Consider the following 26,263-nt stretch of genomic DNA (forward strand, 5'->3'; position numbering starts at 1 on the left):
ATGAGTCAGGAATTAAGCCTTTATCTACTAGACAATCTTGTTTCTAGCCTTCTGCAAAATGTTTCTTACAACACCTACAGCTTAGAGCCACTTGACTCCAACTGAGTAACCCCTGGTGCTGTCCTGCAGCCTTTACTCGATCTGATATAAAGTGCAGAAGGTCTTTAGCTGACTATGAAACCTCTGGCTGTCATGGTTTGATTCATCAGGCCCCTCTATATCCTAAGGCCGTCTGTGTCACTGTGTCACAAAATGATGCCATGTTTCATCAGCTATAGGAAGTGCTGATCTGCAGGGCCTGGGACCAACAGCAATAGTCAGACTGTACCAGTAAGGCATCTATGAGCTCATCGTCGTGTTTTCCTTTCTCCAGCAGGGTTACGATCTGTCCCTTCAGAGTTTTCACTTCGCTGCACAGCACTTTGTTCCTGGCTTTTGACGCGTCAAGTTTTTTTTTCACTTCCTCATGATCTTTTTGGAGAGCATCATGTTCCCCAGTGAGTTTCTGCAGTGATGCAAACACATTGTAAGAAATGACAGTTATAGCTTATCACCAAGCCCTACGTGCTTTGGCGAGTTCAAGGGATCACACATTGCCTGGAAGAATCCAAACCATGGAACTGGCATATCAGCTCATCCCTATCTCAGTAGAAATTATACATACTAGTATTCACCACCTGTTTGCCAGTATTAGAAAAGGTCTATCTGCTTTAGGAATACAAGTGAATTATGTTGATCCAGTACATGGATGGAAGCAAATTCTAATTTTGTGTAAAAAGCTAATTCAGTATGTTCCTGCTCTTGCATTCACCTCACCATTCAAGCGAATATACTTCTGATAAACTTTCTCCATGGGGAAACTCTTTTATTTCCAGATACACGGTGGCCATATCCTCACTGCCTACTAGAAACTGTCCCTGGCATATGCTGTCCCCTGAACCATGTCTTGGCCCAAATTAAACTGGCCAGGGAGTCTGCTAGCAGTTTAGTACGGACAAGTACAGGGAAAGTTATTGCGAGTGGAGCCTGAAACACAAAATGAGAATTGAAGCTATGCAGATTTACAGTTATCAAGGAAAATCTTCCCTGTGCTGTGCACTTGTGGCTATAAATCTTCTCTTTCGTTCTCACTGCCAAGAGCAAAAGGTGTGTATCACCCCATTGCTCATTTTGTTGCACGGTTAAATTGTGATGAGAAAAGCAGCAGCTAATCAACCTCTGGGCCAGGTGGCCTTTACAGAAGTGAATATAGGAAAGGAGCATAGGGAAATGTGCTTTGCTAACCTGAATATATATAGTTGGCTCTGTGTTTTCTGCGGATATAGGCCTATGTATCCTTTCCAGCTCTGGGGTTACTACATGTACCACCAGCGATAACCGCTCTCAAGCCCTAAACACTGGACGCCTGTTTATATTTTGTAACAACTGCGCATGATAGACGGAGATTAAGACCCCTTTTCAGAACACCTCTTAGAGAGGGCGTTTGGGATGAATGCAAAACAGCCTGCAAAAGACTTCTCAACTTCATTCTCTTTGAATGTAGGAGACCATAACCACGCAGCTAGATATATGAGGTGTGAGGGTGATGCTTGTATTTAAGATTGTATATGAAAGGTGCACACCTTGTCATGGGGTAAGGGGGCACGCTACTGAGCTTGGATGCAGCTGTAGCAGGGTTTCTTTCCACATGGGACCTCAACGTAGAGCCAGGGCCAGCAGTAGTGCAACTCGGGGCCTCTCTCCCTCCTTCCAACATCATATATCTGATACAGTTGTCAGGTGACCAAATTTCAGGCCAACTAGATGCATCCGACATCAGTCGTGAAGCAAGGGGGAAGACTTGATGTACTGCAAATACATGCCTGGCTATGCAGGAGTACAACATATAAAAGAAATGTGGAAGTCTTTTGCTGTGAAGCATGGAAGGACTTCCTCCAGCAGAGCATGTGGGTTTCCAAAATGGCCTCCAGGTAGAGTAAAAAACATACTCTGAAGGTAGCCAAGTTATTACACACTAAATATTCCATGTAGGACTCTGTCAGTTCACAGGATTTACCTCCAAGACTTCTTTCTTTTCTTTTTCCAAGCTGCGAATCTTCAACAAGTTCTTCTCTTGGGCTGACAACTTCCTTGGATCAGTAAGCGCCAGAAATTCGTCATCAATTTCAGTTGATGATGTTCTGCTTTTGTTTTGACTCAGACGATTCTCCAGCTCTCGAACCTAGGGGACAATATGAAGACTCATCCAGGGCCTTTACCAGGAATACACTGGTCCAGCATCAAAGTACACACAGCCAAAGGGAGCTCAGTGTGCAGCATCTTGTCACTTACTTCTTGACATTATCATGGTTAACGAACACAGTGTCTGTTCTTCCAAACTTAAATTTGTTAGCTGCTAACAAACACACAGATGCCTAGAGCGTCCAAGTCACCTGTACAGGGAGGAGACAGGACACAAGACCTACAGGAGACCCAGAACACATGGGAGACCAGCGCCTTTCTGGAGCTGCATATACTCATACCCCAAAGCATCTCAAATGGCACTAGACACACGTGTGGGCAACAGAATTGTACTTTAGATCTCCTCTACTAGGGCTCAGACACATTCTCTCCTGTACGTTTAAGCATCTTGATCTTTAGAAGAATCATCACCCAGGATGTCCACAACATAGACATCTACGACATAAAGCATTAGCCTGAACGTAAGTGTCCAGGGCTGTTTTAAATGCTCTGGGATATTGGAGACATCTGACACATGAGACAGGACCTACAGGGCATCCATACCCTTCTGAAGCAATAACCAGAGGCCAGTGGGATACCCTACAGTATCTCAGCTGGCATTAGACACCTATGTGCGGGCAACTGAACCGAGTCCCTAAATCTTAGCTATTCACTACAGACTTCTTTTATAGTCAGTGGAGGGAAATGGGCACTGCTAAAGCGTTTTTTCTCTCTTGTTTTGGGGAGTCTTCAAAGATGACATGTATCGACCTTGCTTTGCATTCAGTGACTGTATTGACCAGATTCCCATTGACTACAGAAGAAGCCTATGGAGACTGGCTCAGAGGAAAATTTCTACAGTACTGTAGAGTAGAGTACCTAAAAACTTCAGCTGAATGCCAAACAGGGATCCTAATGGAGGGGAAAATACAATTTTTCCATGGGAAAGCAGAGGTTAACAATTTCAGTCATAAGAGTGCAAAAAAACCACAGTTAATTGTAATATACTTCAACAGCAGAAAAATAGGAATATTATGTACCAAACTACTTGAATATTATGTACCAAAGTACTTGAAAGGAGTATTATTTAAGATGAAGACAAATTGTCCCCCTGTCCTGACCTGACATTTCAGCTAGACTATGCCTTTCAGATTCAAGAGTTAAAGATTTTACTGAAGTTCCTGGGGGAACAACCTGAAAAATCTCATCAGGACTCAGTTCTTCCCATCTGAGATTAGGCATTTAAAGGTGCCTAAGTCAGAGAGCAGGCACTGAAGGGGCTCCTTCTACCCTCAGTGGAGAGAGGCACCTTCAAAACATGCTGGGATTTTAGCTGGGCTGCCATAGCTCTCTGAGGTCACTGAACGCTCTTCCTTTGACACAGATGCTAAAGATTCCCATCTTAAATACTGAAGCTTGCATGTTTGGAATAGCCTAACTAATACAATCTGCAGAAATTCCTGAAGATCCTACACATACCACACTTATTTAAAATACCACACTTATTTAAAATGTAGCACTCTCCCCCACCACACACACACACAAAACCAAAACCTCTTCCAAAAGTTATCATAAAGTGTTTTATTCTAACAGTTGCTTTCCTCAGCACAGAAAAGACTGGTCATGTATTTGCAGCAAACTCTGTACTGGGCCACGTCTTATAAGCAGGTATAGATGCTAGGCATTACTTAATGAAGAATTACGTTTACTTCAAACTGAGGTAAACATACGTAGTTAGAGAGAGCACTCTGGCACCCAGCTCACACAGCACAATGCAGTGACTTAGCTCACCTTGCCTTGGAGAACAAGAATTTGCTGGGCTCGTCCACGCCAGCTGCCAGAAGCGGTCAGGAGACTCTGAATATTCACGTCTTCACCAACTTCATTTGCTAAGAGCTATGAGGAGGGGGATTAACATTAACAACAAGGCTAGGCTAAAACACGTGTGTTGGGGACAGTGACAGGAAATCTGTTCTCTTTAGGAGCAAACACAAAACACTGTATCTGTACGCAGTAGCCTTTAACACCTGTAGCTAATATCCAGTATCCCATGTGATGTAAGCTCTTTCAGATCATTATTATGCATTATTACTCCTTGGGGGGGTTGGCTAACATGAATCATTTCACTTGTTGAAGTGGGTAGGCAAATATTTCAGTATTTTGAAGTTTGAGTATTACTCTGTTTTAAAAGGAACCATAAAAAAAGTTTCAGCTATCCTTTTCACAAAATATGAATCCGTATTTTGCTGGAGAGTGTCAAATTGTATTATCTAGCAGTACAGCTGGGTGTCAAACCACGCTTCTTGTGTAAAAAGAGGGTTTCAAATTCATCATCAAGGTTTACTAAGCATTACCAACAGTTTTCAATATATACCATTATTTTTTGGTACCACGAATACGTAGCCAGAACTAAACAGGAACAGAGTAGAGATAGTGACTAATGCACATCCTTGTAATCAGGCACAGAGCCAGTCTCTTGCACAGTTGTGAAACAGGCACATTAAGGAGAGCTGAAGTTAGTATGAAGAGCATTTAAATTATTTATAAAAAGGTCAGCAGAGTTCTATTTTTAGGACCATATTCTCTACTCTGATCTGCATTGCAGGGCTCATGCAAAGTGATGAAACTAAAGGAAGCATAATGCAGAATAATGCATTAAAATCCATCAAGAAGAGGAAAAGGTTACTCTGAACGTCACTCAAACTGTTTAAATGTGCTTTACTTCAAGCATGGTCTTAAATCCCATTGACTTCAATAGGACTGAAGCCTACATTTAAAGTAAATGCATAATTAAAAGTTTTGGTAAAGAGGAATGGATTGAATGTATGATTCAAGTCAATGACAAGCTTATGTTGCTGGACTGGGACTTTTGAACCTTAAAGAATCTGTACTCATCATAGCAGTAGAAATAACGGAAATAGTCATCCAGTTATGACTGCAGAGCATGAAATCTGTTTGTGTCCATATGCATATTTTTTCAATGCAGCCACTACTCCCATGTCTTCTGTTTCCTCTGTACCAGTCCACTGGAATACTTCTTGAAAGCCCAAAGGAAAAGAAGCCCCCCCCGGATTTAACAAGAGTGTATCTCTTGCACACAATCCCAGCCACAGATTGCATCTTGGAACAGTACCTTTTGAGTCATCTTCAGTTCTTGTTTTGTGGATTGGAGCTGATTACGATACTCCATTACTTTAAAGTTAGCTGTGGTTAGTTTTTCTTGCAACGCTTTCACCTCTGGACTTTCAGCCTTTGAAGAGAAGAATGGATTTGGTAAGGACAGAATCCTCAGTGAAAAACTGAGGTGACTAAGAAAAACATGAACATACAGTGGCGAGGAAATCTAGGGCTCCAGGAGCTGTGGATACAGAATGGAAAAGTGCACACGCATTCAGAGAGATACAGAGACCTCTCAACAAAGGAAGTTTCAGACCAAAAAGCAGCTCCTCTCAAAACATAGAAGGTTAGAGTTATCCCTTGCTCTTTGGGCTAAGTGTAACACTTTCACAGCAGTGCTCTGGGTCCCGGCGGACTGTTCATGCTGCCTGCACAGCAGTGGACATGAATGATGCCCTCCACTTCCAAAGGAGCCCCAAACACTTTGGCAAACACTCAGGAGTTAAAGACGTAGAGGAATTTGGTGGCTTGTTCTACATTCCCAACGCAGCATACGGCAGAGCTGGGAATAGGACCTAGATGTGCCTGAGCTATACTTTCTGATCTTGAACTTAGCTTCTAAATCAGCCAGGTTTCCATAGTCACTGTTACCACTATACTTCCTTAAACAGTTTCTAGCTGGGCAGTGTCTACCATCTTTTAACTGGGTGATGCTAATAAAAGAGAAAAGACCCAGCATTCTGTCACCTCAGAAAAAAAGAATTAAAATTACTTTTTCTTGTAAATATAAAATGCCTGAGAAAGACAGACTAAACCCTCCTTTGGATTCCAGAGCTTCAAAGAGAAGTAGCAGATCAGGCCTGACTTTCCAAAATTTGAAGCTGCAATACATTGTGAGCCTGTTTGAGTGATGGAAAGGTGCAGCAGTCAAGAGAGAGGAAACACGGATCCATCAGGATCCCTGAATCTTTTTTTCAGACTCATGCAAATGTATTCCCTAATTTGGGGGGGGGGGTACAGAGGTATTAGAAACAGAACAATCTGATTACAAAACTAATGACAGTAATTCATCTTTATAAGGAAAAAAGATTGCACAATAGGAAAGAATCAGTATCAGCTGTCACTTTTTCTTTCCCCTCTACAATTACAATTCATACCAAGTTTCCTTCTATCATCTTCAGAGTAGATTGTTTGATTCCTGAGTCACCACCACCAAGAGAATGTATTTTTCCCATGGCTGTCTGTAGCTGGAAAAAAATGCATGGTTATTATAGTGTGCATACAGTAAAGAGAACATCTCCAATGAAGATTAATTAGCAAAAAAGCATAACAGCAATTTTGATGATTCTGAATGTTTATCCATACTAGCAAAAAAGACTTCATTTTCCCTCATTTTTCAAATGCAATCAGCAAGAAAGCATACCATTTTTCCTGAGGTCTTTCCCAAGGAAGGCTATGTTATTTTACTGTGGAAGAACTTCAGTGAAAAAGTTTCTGACTCGCTGAGATGGGATCAGTTATCAAGTATGGATATTTCTGGGGGAATTTCTCATCCTAGATTCATAGAATAGGTATTTATATTTATAAATACAGATTAAGTACAGGGGAGATTAGGACATGGGATCTGGATTTTGGATGCCAGCTTACTCACTTTACAAGAAAGTCACAGGATATTTAAAAAAGGGCACATAACTCTATTCACCAATGGAATTTAAAGGTAAAAATGACTACCTAATGCCCTGTAGCCGAGATTTAGTAAATGATATTAAGGTTTTGTTTCTTAGCTGGGATAACTCTAAAGTAGCATTTCTCAACCTGGGAAGAATATGTCTCCTGCTGTTTGCTGCAGAATAGGAAGGCAGACACACGCACACTCCCACTGAATCATTACTATGTTGAGATGAAAAGACTTCTTACTGGACTGGAGCACAGTGAATTTGGGGATTGAAAGCTTAGGAAGCATTTTTTAAATGGCTGAGATTTCATTCTTTGAGGAGGGCAGAAAATTTTCATTATTTGTCTGAATAAAAGAAGGCTCTAAGGAATGTTTTCTTCTTTAAAGAGACATTCGGGGAATCAGAGTGCAATGCAGAGCCAGCTCTAATGTTATCACTCCTGCTTTGCAGGTAAACCGCTGCTTTGGTTACCCCTTTTATCTAGTTCATAAGCTCTTATAGTCAATGGACTGAGAGTCAGAAATTTCAGCTACTGGTGGCACCTGCCAGGTCAAATTCTAATGATGCTTTCTGCAAACATCCATTTGCAGACTTCATTTATGCATGCCAGCCTCTGCTAAGTGATTGCTCAATGACCGCACCTTCCATTTTGTTTGTGGGGACACGGCGACCTTAAAATACCTATGATTTAAATATTTTTCAGTTTTAATACAAGCAAAGAGCTAACAGTTATATAAAATAACACAGCACGTGTTTCACCGTGGTGAAAGAACATATTGTGATGCATTTGTAAGATCCCATCAGCACGATTCATTTCATTCAGTTTAAGTCATCTAGAAGTAGGGATACAGGATGAGCTTCGCCTCACAAATTAACACGTCCCCTATCTTCAATGTGGGTGACTGTTCATAATCAATGGAGTCTAGTCAATACAGCCAGGGAAGTCCGATCTTCAACTCACTCTACAATAGACAGCTACATTAGGTCAGCTGGATGTATTGACTACAGACTCAGTTTTGTTGCCCACACACAGATTTCTAGTCCTGTTTGCAGTGTCCTAGAGCATCCCAGTGGGCCTTCAGCTGCTGCACCAGGAGACTGCAAGTCTCCTGCAAGTCCTATGTCATGTCTGACAGCCCCCTATGGATGTTTGGGAGGCGAACTGACATCTCTAATGGTACTTTTTTGCCTCTATATGGGCAACTGAATTGCACTTCAGTTGTCTTGGTTCTTTCTACAATCAACGGAGAAAGATGGGTACCTCTAGACAGTGATCCAACTAAGCTTAAGAGAGTTACTCAAGAGATGTGAAACTGTGCTGGTTCCTGTCTGTGATAGCTCTTCTGTTGCATCACCCAACACAGATATATCAATACAGATGCCTCCCTGTGTCAAACACTGCTTTAATACTACTTTTTTTTTTTTTTTTTTTTACATCTTTCTATCGTTCCTCTGAACAAGCACATTCCACAAACTCGGACAGCAGCTCTTAGGTTGGACCTGAGCTGTCCCAAACGGAACTGTGAGAAAATAGAGCCCGTTGGCCTAGGCACGATTTCAGTGGGGCTCCCACTGTGTTTCATGGCTATCTCAGGTTACTTCATTTGTTTTCAATTTTGATGGTGTTAATGTCCAGGAAACAGACTAAAACATATCTAATATTTCTATGTCTGCTTTGACCAGCAATAACTGTTACTTGTCAATTCTATTTGCTTTGAGTATGACTTCCTTCCCTGAAATGGCTATGGCCCCTATTTTCCTGTCAATATCCGACATTATTTTAAGTTTCTGTTTGAATACTGATCATTACATTTCTGCAACTGAGGATTATTACCAAGCTGATTTTTATTGAAATTTTTCACAGCTGGCTCCCTTACTAGTGCGACTTCAGCAGATCCTCAGCTACACACGACATTTCTTAGTCACTCTGTCAACTGTTCGACAAGGCTCCTTTGACAAGAACACTCTGGATTTATGCAGGAGTTCTCAAACATTGTGTCTACCATTTCCTTATCTTTCAGGTAACTGGGGTACAATTCAGATAGATGCATGATTCATGAAAATAAGTGACTGTAAAAGACTGAGTCAAAATGCATTTGTCAGCATCATAAATGCTATTGATACATAGAAATGAGCTCTTCTAAGTGGGCAAAGTGCAGAAAAATACATTAAAATGACGCAAAAATTCACCAGTATTGTGCAAGGAAGAGCAGCTGTAGCCAATGACCAAATTAAACATTGACATCAGGGCAGCTAGTTTTCATTTCAGCAGTCACCTGAATAAAATCGGTCCTGCAAACGGTTAGCACATATAAAAAAGCTGTACTAAAGCATGAAAATAAGTCTGCCTGCATGAAATTTTGCCATCTTAAGTGACATAGTTTGTTACTATTTTAGTTCCATAAGTACTCATGCCAGAAAACAGATTTCATCATGCGGATGAATAAAACTTAGAAGAAGAGGGTACGAATTCATGATGGGGATTAATATGGTGGGGATGTAAGACAAAATGGTATGAAATTTGCCCCTCCCCACAAAAAAATTCAGAAAAATATCATTGCCATACTGAAAAGCCTCTGTGCTTCAGATACAAGTGAACTTTCTTAACCGGCATTTCATAAACCTTTGGCTCATTGTAACTTACTGATATCTTTCCCTAGTTCCTCCTTTCAGCAAAGGTGGAATAGCTAAGGGCACACACCTCCTCTCCTAGCATGGACGGAAAAGACAAGACCTCAGAGCAAGCATGGATGCAGAAGCAAATTCAGATCTGCGACAAAAATCAAACCCACAGTTTCTCAAGCTTCTCTACCCTAAAGGCTGGATTTCTACATTCTAGCATGATAAAAGAGAACAAGAAAAATGTCTCACTTCTCTCTCCAGCTCTTTGACTTTGTTATTCAGTTGCTTCACTTTGGCTTTTTCACTCTCGGTCTCAGCAGTTATCTCCCGATTCTTTTTGGCCAATTCAACTATTTTAGTAGCTGCAATATCCCCAGCTAAACCAGATGTCCCTGAAAAGTATACATAAAAGGAAAGGATATATCTTACAGGCAGGATTCAGAACAGATGATGCTTTTGTCCTCTGCCCAGCGCACAGCATACTTCTATAGTCTAATTCATTAGTCCCAGAGCTGTGCCAAGCACTTACATGAACAGCTAAGGGGAAAGAGGCATCAGTGATTCCAGCTGGATTGCTTGGTGCACTGAGTCAGCACTGTGGCTAGCAAAGCCACATTTCACACTTTAGCATGTCAGAAGGCCGTGACAGTGATAGTAGCAACATCACTACGCAGAAAGAGCAGAGGTGTTTTCTGCCTATCACTTTGAAGGACTGTTACGAACAGGTTTTCGCGGCACATCAGTGAAAAAGACGATGCTATTTTGCGCAGGTTGCTTACTGCTGGAGGAGCTGCTGAAACAGAAACTTTTCTAGATCTCCATCCTAAAAGGTCAGACATATTATTTCAGTTAGGTCGTGGATAAAGTCCAGGAAATTTCATTATGCCTATTTATACGTTCCTTACAATTACACGTGGAGTCTTATGGCATTATTGTGCTCTTTTAACCAGACTCTTTATTCAACTCCTCATCAGAGAGGGCCTGATTAGTGTCACAGATAAAGTAATCCCCAGGACTGACTTGTGTGCCACCTGGTTTTTGTAACATCACATAGTTGAAGAAAAGTTCTTACATAAGCGTACAATCAAAATAACTGCATATAATGTCCAAGGAAACCTCCAGCTCACAATGAATATCAGCCTGCAATAACAGATTCTTGGAAGTGTATATGAAGATTGAACTGGGCTGTTGCCATTCTCTTTAACCCTTTCATTCTCCTTCAGTACTCCCAAGTAATGACTTTTCCACTGACATCTGTGAGGACTGTATTCCAGAACTGGAGTGAGATGCAAGGACGACACATCATTCCTAAGCGAATACTGAGTCCCACAAAACCCTAGAGACATTAAAGGGGCTATGCAGAGTATAGCTGAGAACAGAATAGGACCACATGTCACTACTTAAAAACCTTGTAAAGAAAATAATGAATTCATTATTTTTTAAAAGTGTCTCTGCTATTCTTACCCCTTTATTTGATATGCGCTTTCCTCCTCATCTAGAAGCTAATTTTTCCTTACTTAATGGCTACTAAGGATCACAGTAAGTACTAAACAAAAACAGGCTGGTGCTTCCACGCGACAGTCTTGCGCTCATTTAATTAAAGCTTCTAATTTCCCTGAAAAGTGGGCGAGGTTTTGCCACAGTGCAGATAGGGAAGACAGAGGCATGGAGCAAACGGCCACAGGCCAGCACCCAAGTCAGAGCACTTCTGGCTCCTGGTCCTGACCCAAAAATGGCCTATCATCTCTCCTAAATGCAAACTATAGGTAATTATATAGAATGAAGGTGTAACGTATGCCTTATTTAGCTTTGCTTATTGGTGTTATTTCCCCTTCTCTGCTAGCCCAGTCATCACTGCTATCCTGAACAACAGTGGCACCCAGCGGAAGAGGTCCAGACTACACAGCTCAGTTTTCAGAGGACACGCAAGTCACTTTAAAAGCTGAACACGGACTTTGTTTTCAGCCAGCATCCTGCATGTGCTCTATTCAGGCATTTCAACAAAAGGGGCCTGAATAAGGAATTTAACACTGCATAGCAGAGAAGGCTGTAACACTGCCCATCAGCATTAATAGAGAGTTTTCTAAAATGTGATTTCCACAAGTCATCTTCTTTTTTGTGCCAGTTATAGCCAAGTTCACAAAAGATCTGTGAGGAACACAGATCCCTGTGTACCCCAAAGAAGCACTGTATTTCTTTTAGGGGGATCTATAATTATCAGCAATAATATTTCGTGCCTTAGGTCATCTCCTATCTGACAATCTCAGACACCTTTTGGTCCTCCCAATAACTCTCTTTCTAAGATGGGTAGTAGTATCCGCATTTTGCGGCTCATAAAACTGAAAGAGAGCGTAAGAGACAGATCTTTAAGCGTACGTGCTGTCCACATTTAAGTGCTATCACGTCAAATCAAATCACTGTGAGGAACCTTCCACTGCAAACAAAGCAACAAGACCCCTGCAAAAAGGAAACATCAATCTTCAGAAAACTCTGCAAATGCCAAACAGTGTCAGCTTAGGCTCTTGCAAGTTTAGGTAGCAAGTCTAAGTGTTGACTAAACAACTACTTAGGTGTCTAAGTATTTTCAAAGTTCAGACCCAAGTGATTTCAGTACTATAGCAAATTAGTAAGAGCTCACTAATAAATCTGAGAGGACAATTCTTTCTCAGCTAAGAGAGCTGAATTTGCTTCCTCCTATCAGAAGCTTATTCAGGGAGTGGAAATGGAGACAACCACAATATGACAGAAATATTATTTTTTAGTATAAAGCAGGTAAAGAGATGTCACATGAATATTTCACTGCAGAAGCTTTATTTAGTTCACTATGAGTCCGTTATCCTAGCTCTATTGTCATCAGCATCAAGCAAACACTAGAACTCATGTAATGTGAATATAGTTATTGTGTTTACCTGACAGAGCCAGTTTGTCCTCCTGTATTTTTTTCTGGAGTTGTTTTATTTCAAAATCTTTCTCTCTCACCAGTTTGTACAGTCTGCTGTTCTCATCTCGGACTTCTCGAAGCTGATCCTGGAGCTGCTCATTCTCAGCCTCAAGCAACCTGGAAAAAATAAGACATAATGGCAAATATCACTGTAATGTTCTTCAAGTCGATGCTTGTAGAAATAAAATAATGAAATGACTCTATGCTGGATGTACACAGAGCCCAAGTGGAGCAACACCAGGAACAAGTTTACTGAATTAAGCGAACATCTTGAACTTCAGCTCAGATCACAAGCTGATGATCTGGTATCTGATCAATTCAGTTAGCTTCTTTCTTCTTCAAAAATTCTGCACTTCCTTGTGTTGTTTGGGGTGAAACATCATAGAACAGGTATCTTTTTAGGGCTCCTGAGGTTACTGAATAGTCTCATCTCAGTCACTCTTCCTGATCTGGTTCTACAGAGGAAACCAGGCAGGCTCCCCTTCAGCATCTGTGACATTCAAACTTTACTTTCTATACTTACCAAAGCCAATAGAAGCTCCCATTCCTTTTTTAAGTTCAGCCTTAAACTCTTTGAATGAAATCCTCACTATAGAGTATAAACTACAAAAGCTACTACTGATGTTCTTTCTTTAAAAATGAATGTTTCATGGCAATTCACAAAAGACCAATTTCCTGTGTCCTCGTCTGATTTTCTTGGATCCCCACCAGGATGGACTGACATCAATTTGTATTGTTAATGTTGCTTTTTGGAATTCATTTAGAAACAATGAATATCAGAAAGTCCTCTGAAAGGGAGGAAATAGCCTCGCTTCTCCTATTCTTCAGTACATTTAGTAACATTTATGGGTTTCATCTCTCTAAGACATCCAGACAATGAGTAACTTTAATCTCTTTGCTCTCTTTACATGACAACTCCTTCAAACATAAAATCTAGAAGTTAAGGCCTGAGGGGGGCAGTTCAGTTGCTGACGCACAGATTGCTGTTCGAGACGGCCCAGGATATCTGAGCTGTCTACATGAGGCCATCAGCCACGACGCAGGATCCTTGGGAAAACTTCTGGGGCCCAGGTCGAGCGTCAAGGGCCTCTCAGAGAGCACTAGCAACCCAACGTGTGGGCAAATGAATCAAGCCCAAGAATTACTGACGTGATCTAACTTTGGACATACAGTTTAGCCAGACTCTTCCAGACAGCCGCATTTCAGAGCGGAAATGAACCTGTCTCCATTCCCCAGTGAGGGCGTCAAGAGAGTTAAGAAAAGCCGTGCTGATATTGTCTTTGGTAAACATGTTTGTGGTAGAGACTGCGGGCTCAAGCCACTGATACCCATTCTGCCTGCAGGAGCAGAGCTCGAGTTTGAGCCAGTCTCCTCCTATCTGCGTTTTTGGGTGGGGTCCCCCTCCATATCAAGACATGGGTGTCTCGCTGTGAGCAGCATGCCAAAACACACACAAGAGGCAAAGGGGATCTAGTCAAAACAACTGGTGCAGCCTACAGACCAGCCGCTCCTGCAGGGTGACCTGAAACGCTCTCTAAACACCACTAAGTGCTCTGACGAGGGACTCGGCTCAGTTACCCACACATAGGGGTCTAGACCCATTTCAGCCGCCCGCCCAGCTTCCAGCTGCTCCCGAAGGGTGAGGGTCTCCTGTCATTTCGATGTAGATACTCCTGATACCCTACGGCATCTCAGATGTCACTGGCCACCTGTGTCAAGCAACTGAATTGCGCCCTGGATTTTCATTATTTACAGTGGGAGCTTGGATAGCTATGTTTCGGTGACTTAATCCAGAATAGCATCCCACCCCCTTTGCCTACAGACTGGATTGCTCCGGCCTACAACAGAAGGAGGAAGTAGATAGGTTGGATAATCACAGCGATTTGGCTGCAGTGCAGGGCTGTTACAGTATATACTTGTGGGTATAAACACATCCACAGCCAGCTAAGTTAGCTGTCTCAATAGCCACCTAAATCTTTTCTATTCGGAAAGCAAGTTTTTTGCTCAAACTGGACTTTAGCTTTTAAATGCACACACTGTATGTGCACGTCAGAATAAATGACCCCTTAAAGCACTGCTAGAAAAAACAGCTAGCACACTCAATTTTCAAGACACTTCACAATCCATAATTAAGCAACGCATTTCTGTTTCAAAGCCGCAAATCAAAGGGAGATCAAAGGCAGCTGTTTACACCAAAGAAAGCAGCAATCTGGGCAGAGAAAAGACAAAATTAAGTTACTCCCCCATGTACCACTCATAGAAGTGGGCAACAAAACTGTGCAGATTTAATTAGGTGCATAATCACGTGCATAAAAACATTTTCAATAGTTATGGAATTAACAACAAAAAAAAAAGTTCTAAGTTTTTAACACATCTGATCAGTGATGTCTTCTTCAGAGTTGGCTTCCAAAACTTGATGAACATTACTTTTATTAGGATGGATGGAAATCCTAACTGCATACAGCTGGAGTCTCCTCTCCATCGCATCATATCATGTTACTTTACCTATTACAAAAGCATAAAGGAGATAGCTGGTTCCACCCAAGTGGCCCAGCTATGGAAAGCCGGCCAAAAGCAACAGGTTGTGGAAAGCCAACCTTTTTCACTCTTGTTCAAGGAAATAAAGCCAGGGAAAGCCTGTGAGCAAGGCCTATGACTGAAATTCAGGCAAGTACTTTTCCCTGCTCTGCCACAGATTGTCCACATGATGGGGAGAATCATTTAATCTTGAGGTGCACCAAACAACCAGGGAGGATAAACTTACAGAAAAAACAAAACAGAAGGACAGAAAGGTCAGCTAGCCGCTTGCCTAAACAAAATTTGGGAACAGGACGGAAGGAAGGAAAAACGAACTCCCAAAGCTCAGAAGAAGGGAGACTTCTGAGAGGAGAATGCTTTCAAAGTGCTTTTATAAACAAATCTGACATGCTGAAATCACTGCCACTGCAAACCATATGGAGTCCTGTTGTTCTGGAACAAGTTTCTAACTTGTTGTCATGGGAATACTGTAAAATAGTATCAGTACATAACAGCGAATCCCTTCCAGGAGCAGTTGAGCCTGCCTGGATTTGAGACACTCATACCACTCTTTTGCCGAATACAGGTATTTCAAGTAGGCAAAGGATGCCACAGGCAAAGGATGATCCAGATGAATCAGCAATCTTTTACTCCTGCCATGTCAAATGGGAACTTTTTTTTATAGTAAACCCCACTGAAAATTAAGGTCAGTAATAGCTCTTGAATTACTTAGACCTAAACTACCAAACTGCAAACAGGGGGAGAAGCACTCCCACAACTGCTGGGACTCTCCTGCATGCTGCACCTCACAGCGCGTGCTCTGCACCAGCAGGTGCTACGGGAGCGCTGAAGGCCCTCTCTGCCACCAGACAAATCCGTATATCTCATACGGGGATCAGCCTCCCTCTCCATTTAAAAACAAAAAACAAACTCAGATCTCCATAGTAATCTGTATGTACTATCAGAAAGAATTTTGAAGGGAACAGGACAGCTGGTGGAGGTCCGAGCAGAGACACGCATTGGCAAATCGGCCGTGGTGGGGGACCTGTGCGTGAAGAGAAAGTACGGCGCAAGGGTAAAAGCGTTAGTTTCTCTCTAGAAACTCAGCGCTCCGTTTCCACGCAGACTTCCTTTGCAGGATGAGCACCTGATTCCCAACGGTACCTGAACGTTGCAGTGATTAACTCCTGGGTTCCCTGCCTCACTGCAGAAGCTCCACTGCAGCTCCTGTGCTCAGCTTTTCCTCCCAGCGCATGGGGACTATTAGTCATTTAAGGAAGCAATCTTCAGAAACAAGCTGAGCAGGGAGTTGCCTCTAGTAACACGGAGGGAAGATCAGCGTTTAGGGCCTATAGTGACAAGGCACCTTGGTAAAGGTGCCCTTCCCCGCTCTGGTTTTCCACCTCATGGGTTTTTTTTTTAACCTATTCCTTCCTGCTGGTTTTGGCAGAGATGCCAGCCTCTCCTTCCTGCTCCTGTATCACAGTTCACCGCCCCATCGTGGTGCTGATAAAACAGTCCATGGGGCTAAAGCTGTAAACTGGATCACTGAAATGACTTGAGCTAAAAATACCTTCGCCTCAGAAAGTGCATCCAGTTTCCAGCACAGCTCTGCCACATCTGTATCAGCACCATTGCACAGGGGTAAAACTGGAAGCAGCAGCAGGAATTTCTTAAGCCGGCTTCACTGCTGAAAAGGAGCAAACCCTTCCCAACACTGCTGTAATTGCAGACACCCTTGGGATGTCTTCAGCTTCAGACCTGTTCTAGTTTGTATATAGACTTATTAATTGGGTCAGAGAGAGAGACTGACTATATCCAAGGAGGCAGATGAATGATCTGAGGTGCAGGTTCAAACCTCTGCTCCAGGAAGTTGCTCCAAATGTGAGATTAAGAGATATCCACTCCAGAATACCCAGTGTCCTCATAGTTAGGATATTCCCTGCAATGGGAGAGAGGAGATCCAAACCTCTGTCGCCAGAGAAATTTAAAACCTTACCTTGTATAACCCTGTTAAATATCTTAACCGCCAGGCAACCCTATCTATCAGGCCCTCCTATATAGCCGGCTGTCTTTTGACCTACTAAATCAGGTCACGTTGCAAAGACAGGCAGGGGAACACTTCCCGGGCTGCAGGGCTTCAGCTCGCACCCGTTAGCTGTGTGATGCTTTCAACAGACCTGTTAATGGAAACTTATCCATGTCGGGAAATCGTTTACAAAGCTAGGCAGGGACTCACCAACAGCTCAGCAGGCGTTAGCGATCCTGAGCAACAGGACTTGTTCACATGGTACCTAGCCGCCCCTAGCACATCTCCCTTAGACTCCCTAAGTTCCCCCCTAGGGAAACACTGATGGCAAAGAGCACATGGCAATGCTCTGAGGATAAATATATTAAAGACGGTGAGATTTTTCTTATAACAGTGAAAGCCCAGTATACGACAATAGACACCAAGTGCTCATCAGCTTAATGTGGATTTCCTAAGATCAGATGCAAAACGTGTTTCTTTGACTTCCTGAAGGAAGAGTGTCGCTACACCTTTACCTTTTGCTGACATCGTCATTTTCAGGCTGTCCGGTTTCAAACAGATTTAGGTCATTCTGGCTTCCAAAAGTCTCCTCTGCGTTGCCATCACCACCCTTCTGGCTGCTTTGCTTTCCCTTCTTCCTCTCCATCAGGTTTTGCAGCCTCCTTTGCTGGTGCTCCTGCAGGGCCTTAAACTGGCGTTTAAAATGCTCATTCACTTTCGCGTCCGACTCCATCGTTTACTAAAAGCGTGAGGAGAAGAAAAGAGAAAGCAGCAGAGATCAGCATCACTTTCCAAACGTCCCCTTCCAACAGCGGCTCGGTAGCTTTTCCTCATGGACCTCCTCCGCTCGGGCTCCTGCAGCCCCGCTGTCCCGCTTTAAACGCCTCTGTCCATCAACGGCCTTCGAGCACGGTCTTTGGGCTCTCGGCATTCCGGCAGCAACGTTGTTTTAAAACTTTTTTTTTTTTTAAAAACAGATCCGATTAAAGCAAAGATCTTTAGAGAGGAGCAAGCGTGGAAACAACATGATACCGACTAAAAGACACCGACTGAAGCCCCAAAGAAAGGTGCAACCCCCCCTACTTTTAGCTTAACGTGGGACAAATAGCTAAAGAACCACCTCCCTTTACTCTAGCGCTCCTTTTGGCCGCTAGACCAAAACCAGCGGGGCGGTTTAGCATCTTTTTTCCCCAAATTTTTTAAGCTGCCGCCTCCCCCGCAGCCCCACACGGTGCCCCCCCCTCCCCCACCCCGCGGGCCCTACCTCAACGGCTGCCCCCGCGGCGCCCGCGCCCCACGCGGTTCCCATAGCAACGGCGGCCCCGCCCCCGCCGCGCCCCGCCCCTGGCGCCAAGGGCAGGGCAAGGGCAGCGCGTGACGCCGACGACGACGCCGCCGCCGCCGCCGGGGGGGGGGGAGGGCGGAGCTCGCGCCCTTCGCCTCAGCGCCGCCGCCATGACGCCTCCCCTCAGGCGCCTCCCTTCGGGCGCCCCCGCCGGTTTTCTCCCCGCCGAGGCGGGGAGAGGCGGGCAGTCACCAGAAGCCCGGGCTGATTTCCTCCCCTGCTCAATGGGGGAAAGAGGAAGGCAGTGACAGGAAAAGGCCGCATTGTGGGATGACGGCGTTATCTCGCCTCACGCCCTTCCCCCCCCCCCCCCCCCACGGCTCCGCGGCCCCTGTGAGGATGGAGCGCAACTTAACGGTCGCCTCCCCTCGCGGGGGCCTTTCCCTCCATTTCACCCTCGCGCCTGGGTTTCAGTCAGTTATCCCGGCTCACCACATCCCTCTACCAGAGGCTGCGCGCAGGGAGCCACCCCCAAAAAAGGCAGATCGGTAGCCAAACACTGGTTATCGCCAGTGCTCGCACTTTATTTGCGGCGCATCTCCCGCTGCTCCCTGCAGCACATCACTGACAGAGGTGCCACAAGCGCGTACCTACCTCGCTGCATTTATTACACAGAAACGCCATACCGCCACTGTGGAACACAAGCAAGTCAGAGAAAAGACTTTTTTTTTTTTTTTTTTACAAATTCGCCTTATCGCGTTTATTCTTGTGACTGCCGTTTGAAATACAAGGGGTTCCCACGTAAATTAACACCGGCAATTTACAAAGAAGTGTTTTACATCTCACCAAGGAGGATGGGGACTTATCAGATTTAAGCGTTTTAAAGTTTCTGTGGAGAATGATACTGCAAAATCAAGAGCTAGTGCCCATCCTTTAAAAGCATTAGAACACCAAATCAAGATTTAGTTTTCACAACGTACATTTCAGATGTTACCTTTAAATGTTACCCAAAAGAACACTGAAAATAGTTACAAGATTTAGCAATCCAAGAATCTCAAGATCTATAATCTAGTAAAAATAGGGAGTCTGTGCCTTGAGTCATTAACAATGAATAAATACAACATTTAAATAGCTGCAACATACCAAATACTTCTCTCACGCCTTAAATAAAAAAAAATAGATGTTTATAGATCTTTTGATATTTTATAAGTCATTTAGTGCTACCGGAAGCTTCTAAATTACAAGGCTGGAGACTGACAAATATACAGGATAGAAAATGACAGATAGTAAAACATCCACGACATGTCTTATAGACACGGCCTCTCTATGTACTGACTGAAGCTTAAGAGAAAATAGTTCAGACTTTGTCATTTTGGGCAATGGCAGCAAAAGAAGTCACCAATTTTATGAGTTAACACTCAAGGGGAAGATAAAAGGATCATACTCTATTATATCCCATAAGAACTGGGATAGGGTAGCATCAATCAAAAAGAACCAGACCCTGATACCCACTACCCCCATGTGCAATCATTGAGACTGACAGCCTCAAGACAGGGTACCATATAGAAGATAGATATAGGGCAATTCTCTAATACCATGTATTTTTTTCCCCCCCAAGAACCCCTCGATATGAGGTTTATAGCTGCAGTACACAGGCCGCCACCAGGACATAGTTTTCAATCATCTTCCCACTACTCCTTGGGTTTTACCACGTATTCCCGCAACATAGAATACAGCACACCTAAAAGACAGAAAAACAAGCAAAATTAGAAATCTTTTTTTAATATAAAATGCTGAGCTACAAAAACTCAACACAGCTAAACAGTAAGAAATGAGATTTTGGGCAACAGAAATTCACAATTCCCTTCCTCTTCTCTTGTCTGTATTTTTAATAGCCAGGAAGAACACTACAAAAATACTTTATCTACAGAGAAATTTTTTCCTATTCTAGCGGTATGCAGATCACCAGCAAATTCCAGTTTGCTTTGCTGCCAAAGAGAAGCTTTTCTGTTGTACCTTCTGGGAATACATATAGGCAAACAGTGTTTCATAAGATATGCAGTTTACACACATACGCTGCAGAAATACTCAGATGAGACCTAGGATGCACTGAATACATTCAAGACCACAATTCCAGTCCTGAAAATATCACTGTCTACGCAAGCTGCTTTCCAAAGCAATAAACTCAGGAACAGCAATTTTTCCATTTGCAATGGAAAAATATTAACAGCAGATAGTCTTCTTTTCTTCTCGCCTCTAATTTCAACACTTTAACATTATTCTTGCATGACAGCAGTCTGCATTTAAATGCCCTCCTTTTTCAAAGCATTTCTTTCACTTTCAGCACAAACCATTTACGAGCTTGCTGAAGAGTATTATCTTTGAAACACTGAATCACTGCAAGATTTGTGTATTGGTCCCACTAGCTCTTCATTTTTTTCTGCTGCTAATACCTGTGACCTTCCTCCTCCAATTCACCCACCTTTCCTACTCCAAGTAAAATTATATTTTATACTTAGATTCTTTCAAATGTTTGAGGAGATGAAGAACCTCACATACTCTCCATGCCTAAAAGCAGTCAAAACTTGTACTCTCAGAGTGTAGTTTAATATTGGAACGTATATTCTTAAACACCATGTTACTCTAGAAAGGCTAAGCAAATAATCAGCCAAAAACCAAGTAAGTGTTCATAAACAGCATCAGGCATAAACATGTTTAAATATAATAGCTTCCACCCCAAGGGTATTTCATGCACACTGGTGTTATCTGCCAGAACAGGGACTTCAGAGGGTCTCCATGACTCAGTTTACCAGCGCTGAAGAGCAGCCTCCCATTTTGTACGTACCACACGTTATTGCTCCCACTACGAAGCCCTGGGCGGCCACTCGCATGTGAATCAGGTGAAGTGACATTTTCATGTCACCCCTGTGCTTCAGTCTGTATAGCCCGTAGCCCACCACCATGGCAAAGCCAGCCATTCCTGTAAAGCAAAGAAAGCAGCCTTAGGAGTAAAGGACAAAGCCACCAAGTTATGAAGAGTAATCTACTTAAACAAGAAATCCTGGGAATAAGCACATTTTTGCCTAATCACTGTGTTTGTGTAGAGGACAAATCCCTGGCCTTTCTACTGTTTTCACTCTGGCGCTATTTCATTTAATGCACAAGTCAGTGTGGAGAACAGTGACAAATCTCCACTAAGGAACCATGTCAGAATGAAAAGACAATAAGTCATGGGACATCCTCAAGGTATCAGAGTTTGATATTTTTCAGAAAGCACAATTTGCACCCTCTTTCTTGGAAGAAAGCTCGCATCTTAAAGTTCTTCACTTCTCTGAGCTTCAGCTCTGACATTCAGCACCTTGACGTACCCACCCGTTTGCCGAAGACGCTATTTTGGGTGTTGTCATGTTTGACTTGCTTTCACTGGAACAGGACAAGTCATACGTTATCTGCCCTGTGCTGCCAGGAGAGAGGTTCAGTAAAATCTCTTTCACAGGGGGATACCTTTCATTTCTACAGACCAAACAGACCCAACACAGCCCAGACTGTGCAAACTCCAGCCTATGTATGTCAATGCTCTCGCAGAATACAGAACAGCAGTGCACAAAATTTCCCAATTCCAGCCACTTTATTCCATATTTAGGACGATTATTTATGTAGTTCAAAGAAGGCTGCCAAGTTTTAAGAGTTGTGTGTATTTTACTGCCGAGCGCCAAGACAACTTGGCTCCCTGAATGGGATTATTACCAGTTCCACTTGAGAAGCTGTAAAACCTCTTAAAAAAAGTAGACTTCGGGGGCCTGTAAACTAGCTCTGACATAGGTTTAAAGTAAATTTTGCTAATCTATTTGGAAGAACCTGAACTCACTGAACTCACACAAGGAGTCCATAGTATGCTCTAGAGAGCTAGGGAGCAAAGTCCCGTGGCCACAGAAACTGGTGACATATATCTATTGGCAAAAGCTTAGAATACTTCACCCGAGGGACCTGTCTGCTCTCCATTTAAGGTGGCTATAAAGCAAAACCTATCTCCCGCGGGCTGCACGGATAAGAGGCAGTTCCTGATCAGAGAGAATTTCTCAGGGCATGTACAGCTGACCTCCCCTTGGAGGCCGGATTATTGGGCTTTTTCAGGCTCTCAGCAGAGAAGTTACGAACTTTATCCACCTCCTCAAGTTGGGCTGCCCCAAAACCTAATAAGAAAATGCATTTTAGACTAAAGGATGGCAGCAGAGAAAGGTCAAGTCTTCTTCAGGCGGACTGTATTTCAGACGCTTTTGTTTTGTATTTTGTTAGCCTGAAAGACACTTCCTAGTGATCACAGTTCCCAGTAGCCACGCTCTAAAACAGACAGGCAAGATACACTCCTTACCACATACAGGATCCGTCACTGACCTAAATTTTTTAGGATTCTTTTTTTTTTTTAACTGTAGGTTCTGCATTTTCCCTTTAAGATAACAGGACACTTATTAATTACACTGTTTTTGGTAGAATACCATTTCAGGTAGACACTGTATTGCTGTCACCAGAGAACAAGCCTGGATGAGGAAGTCATTTCAAAGTAATTTCCTGTTTACAGTACATGACTGTGTTTACTATATAGATTGCTCATGAGAAGGAAAAAAAAATAAAAAAATCTACGTAACCATGTTTCTTCATATTTAAACTTACCAATGGGTACAAATGGTGTCTCTTTAAATTTTTTTAACAGCTTTGAGGTCTGGCTGGTTTCAGTCTCATACTCAGAAAACACAGGTTCCTGACCGGATGACATGATGGTAGCTGCAAAGAGAAAGAGTCTTTCTTCAGATTTCAGAAATACCAAGTTAAGAGTTTTTTGTTTTTTGTTTTTTTTTTTTTTAAAAAGAGAATCTCTTTCCCTATTCCACAGGTAACGAGGCTCCATGTAGTCAAGTACAAACGCAAGAGCTAGCAAGGCTTGACTTCAGCATAATGAGCTACATACAGACCATTTAACTCAAATTCAATCATGGGAAGCAAGATTGTTGCATATTAGAACAGCTAATGACAGCAAAAAAAAAAGCAGCGAAGTAACAAGTTTCTGCCATCCCTTTTTGCACTGTTACAAATCCCAGTGCTCCCACACAAACTCACAGGTGGCTACAGGCCACTGAAAGCCTAAAGTCACTGGCTGTGTTTCCTTTCAGCACTTCCAACCTCCATTGCAGCCTTTTGCTTTTTACAGGCTACTCCTTAATAGCTGCTCTGACCTCAGGAAAGTTCATTTCTCCCCTTTCACTCCATGCCAAGGACGGCAAGTGAAGCACTTTGGATGGAAAGCAAAAGCCGCTGCGGAAGGTCAGCTCTGCATTTGGCAGCTATTCAGCCACTACTACAGCTTATCCCGCTTTGTTCAGTGCTTCAACATCATTTCGAACGCCTGCTGGATAACGGAGCGCGCAACACGGCAGTTACGGAGGAACGGGAGCAAGTCTTTAAGGCCGCGATAGACAAATTTGCACGGGGACGCACTCGGCGTCGCGAGGACGAGCACTCTGCTCCCAGAGCAGTCACCTAAGCAGCGAAAACATCACCCAAAACTCATCAAGAAACCCACCCGTTTTTAGCGCGGGCCCTGTCACAGATTACACCAACCCCTGTTCCTCCTTCAGTCTCTAGCATAAGCATCGTTCTTCAATTAGTGACTAGTGATGTTAGCGCAATTAGATCAGCAACCTCATGACGCTTTCCGCTAGAAAGATTTCTGCTCTCGTTTCGGTTCTGCCATTGGCGCGCTCAGTGCTAAAATACATCTTGGCCTTGCAAATAAGTACGCCACATTCTTCAAATAAGTTGCTAACTGGAATTTAATTTAAGCATTGGTTGGTAAACACACACAAAAAAATACATTGCAAGTGTGGCCTATTCCTTGTTGAAGCAGCACTTCGTGTGCACCCATTCAACAGACCGCCTGATTTTTAAAGTTAGTGACTACACAGGTGACCACTCCCACCACAGGCAAAAGGATGCTGCCTCTCCGGGCCTACTGCAGCTTCCCAAATTTGCAAATATAAGCTATAACTTAGGCTGATGCATTAGGAGAAGGAAACACGGCAGCACTCCTGTCACTCGGGAGAGATGGAGGCAGCCAGAGGTAAGGTTGAAGCAAGAAAAGGAGAGCAAAAAGTCAGTCCATCCACCCAGTTTAAGAGGAGCCCGTGACCTTCAGCTCACACAGAGGTCGGGCGGGTTTTGGGGGTGAGGGAAGCAGGGCGACGCACGTGTCCCCGCTAGCCCTGACCTTGCCTGACACCTGCGGCACTTCCTAGGCAGTGGGGAGGCCCCAAACCACGCGGGGCACCTGCCCCCCCTAAACCTGCCCCGGGGGTCCCCAAACCACGTGGGGCACCTGCTCCCCCTAAACCTGCCCCCGGGGGCCCCCAAACCGCGCGGGGCACCTGCCCCCCCTAAACCTGCCCCGGGGGTCCCCAAACCGCGCGGGGCACCTGCCCCCCCTAAACCTGCCCCGGGGGCCCCCAAACCGCGTGGGGCACCTGCCCCCCCCAAACCTGCCCCGGGGGCCCCCAAACCGCGTGGGGCACCTGCCCCCCCCAAACCTGCCCCGACGGTCCCCAAACCGCGTGAGGCACCTGCCCCCCCCTAAACCTGCCCCCGGGGGCCCCCAAACCCCGTGGGGCACCTGCCCCCCCTAAACCTGCCCCGGGGGTCCCCAAACCGCGCGGGGCACCTGCCCCCCCCAAACCTGCCCCGGGGGCCCCCAACCACGGGGGTCCCTGCCCCATATGTGCCCCACGTGACCTCCCCCGACCCCAGCGGTCCCCCCCACGTGACCTCCCCCGACCCCAGCGGTCCCCCCACGTGACCCCGGCCCCGCTCACCACGCAGACGGCCGCGCCGCACCGCCACACGCACTAAACCTCGACACCGGCCGGCTTCTGCCGCGCCTGGCCCCGCCCCTCGCTCTTATTGGCCGAGGGCTCGCCCCGCCTCCTTCGCCTTTGACCCCCCCGCCCGCGACTGAGCCGGCCGGCCCGCCTGAAAACTACGCCTCCCAGCATGCCGCGGGGGAGCCCGTCCCGCCACCGGCCAATGGAGAGCGCGGCCGATGACGTCAGGCGCGGGAAGTTCCGCCGGCTCCATTTCACAGCCTTCCGGGAAGGGGGGGGGGAGAGGCGGGGCACGTCCGGCCTCCCGCGGAGTCCTGACCCGAGGAGGCGGGAGGAGGGGAGTGACGTCACCGCGGGGGGGCTCGCCGCATTGCGGCGGGTGCTGAGTCATGGGGGGGGCGGGGCGGGGCTGCGCTGCCGCTGGGGGGCGCTGAGGGGTGTCGTGGGGCTGGGGACTGCCAGGGACCTTGGGGGGGGGGGTGCTGTGAGATTGGGGGCTGCTGGGGGGGGGATCCTGTGGGGCTGGGGGCTGCCATGGGGCTGAGGGCACCCTAGAGCTTGGGGGGGGGGCTGCTGGGAGACACCGTGGGGCTCCCAGCTCGGACCCACGCCGGACCCTTCCTCCGGCTTTGGGTGAGCAGGGTGCAACCTCAGCACCGCATCCGCACCCGGGTCTAACGCGTGTTGCGGCTGCTTCTTCCTGCTGCAGGTCCATCGCGCTCGCTGACCGGGAGTGTCTTCCCACCACCCCTCTGGGGGCTTCGGCCTTAATGTGGGAAATTCTGCCTTTTTTCTGACCGTGAGAGAAACCCGGCTGAAACCCCATTTCATTTGTGTTCATGGGGGCTGTCGCTGGGACTTTTTTTTCCATGCTTGTTCTCTCTGAGAAAACAAATCTCGCGTAGTCTGGGATGAGCAGTATCCAGTCTTTTCACAGATTCACAGAATCACAGAACGGTTGAGGTTGGAAGGGACCTCTGGAGATCA

At 44.9% G+C, this 26,263-nt stretch overlaps 2 protein-coding genes across 2 annotated transcripts in view; both read right to left on the reverse strand.

Moving 5' to 3' along the window:
* CCDC13 (coiled-coil domain containing 13) overlaps window positions 1-18,190 on the reverse strand; it is a 33,798-nt gene extending 15,608 nt beyond the window's left edge. Inside the window, exons 1-8 of the mRNA XM_013940138.2 lie at window positions 17,638-18,190; window positions 12,545-12,693; window positions 9,885-10,027; window positions 6,495-6,584; window positions 5,354-5,470; window positions 4,012-4,116; window positions 2,057-2,221; window positions 329-505 (exon numbers count right to left, since the gene is read on the reverse strand). Coding sequence (XP_013795592.2) covers window positions 329-505; window positions 2,057-2,221; window positions 4,012-4,116; window positions 5,354-5,470; window positions 6,495-6,584; window positions 9,885-10,027; window positions 12,545-12,693; window positions 17,638-17,855 — 1,164 coding nt within the window. The 5' untranslated portion in view covers window positions 17,856-18,190. The remainder of the gene's footprint in view (window positions 1-328; window positions 506-2,056; window positions 2,222-4,011; window positions 4,117-5,353; window positions 5,471-6,494; window positions 6,585-9,884; window positions 10,028-12,544; window positions 12,694-17,637) is intronic.
* Window positions 18,191-19,144: 954 nt separating this feature from the next.
* HIGD1A (HIG1 hypoxia inducible domain family member 1A) lies at window positions 19,145-25,338 on the reverse strand. Its single transcript, XM_013940143.2, has 4 exons — window positions 25,268-25,338; window positions 23,079-23,189; window positions 21,253-21,387; window positions 19,145-20,148 (listed from the first exon to the last, which is right to left on the reverse strand). The coding sequence occupies exons 2-4, from the start codon at window positions 23,179-23,181 to the stop codon at window positions 20,099-20,101; spliced, it is 288 nt and encodes a 95-aa protein (XP_013795597.1). The 5' UTR covers window positions 23,182-23,189; window positions 25,268-25,338; the 3' UTR covers window positions 19,145-20,098.
* Window positions 25,339-26,263: the final 925 nt, after the last annotated feature.

This window comes from Apteryx mantelli, chromosome 2, assembly GCF_036417845.1.
Source record: "Apteryx mantelli isolate bAptMan1 chromosome 2, bAptMan1.hap1, whole genome shotgun sequence".
Taxonomy (NCBI): domain Eukaryota; kingdom Metazoa; phylum Chordata; class Aves; order Apterygiformes; family Apterygidae; genus Apteryx; species Apteryx mantelli.

Bases quoted from the DNA above. Each gene is read 5' to 3' on its own strand.
- HIGD1A (XM_013940143.2), bottom strand. From the start codon at position 23,181: ATGTCATCCGGTCAGGAACCTGTGTTTTCTGAGTATGAGACTGAAACC. The intron at 21,388-23,078 runs GTAAGTTTAAAT...TTTGCTTTACAG, and splicing joins GACACCATTTGTACCCATTG to GAATGGCTGGCTTTGCCATG. The intron at 20,149-21,252 runs GTACGTACAAAA...TCTGTCTTTTAG, and splicing joins AGTGGGAGCAATAACGTGTG to GTGTGCTGTATTCTATGTTG.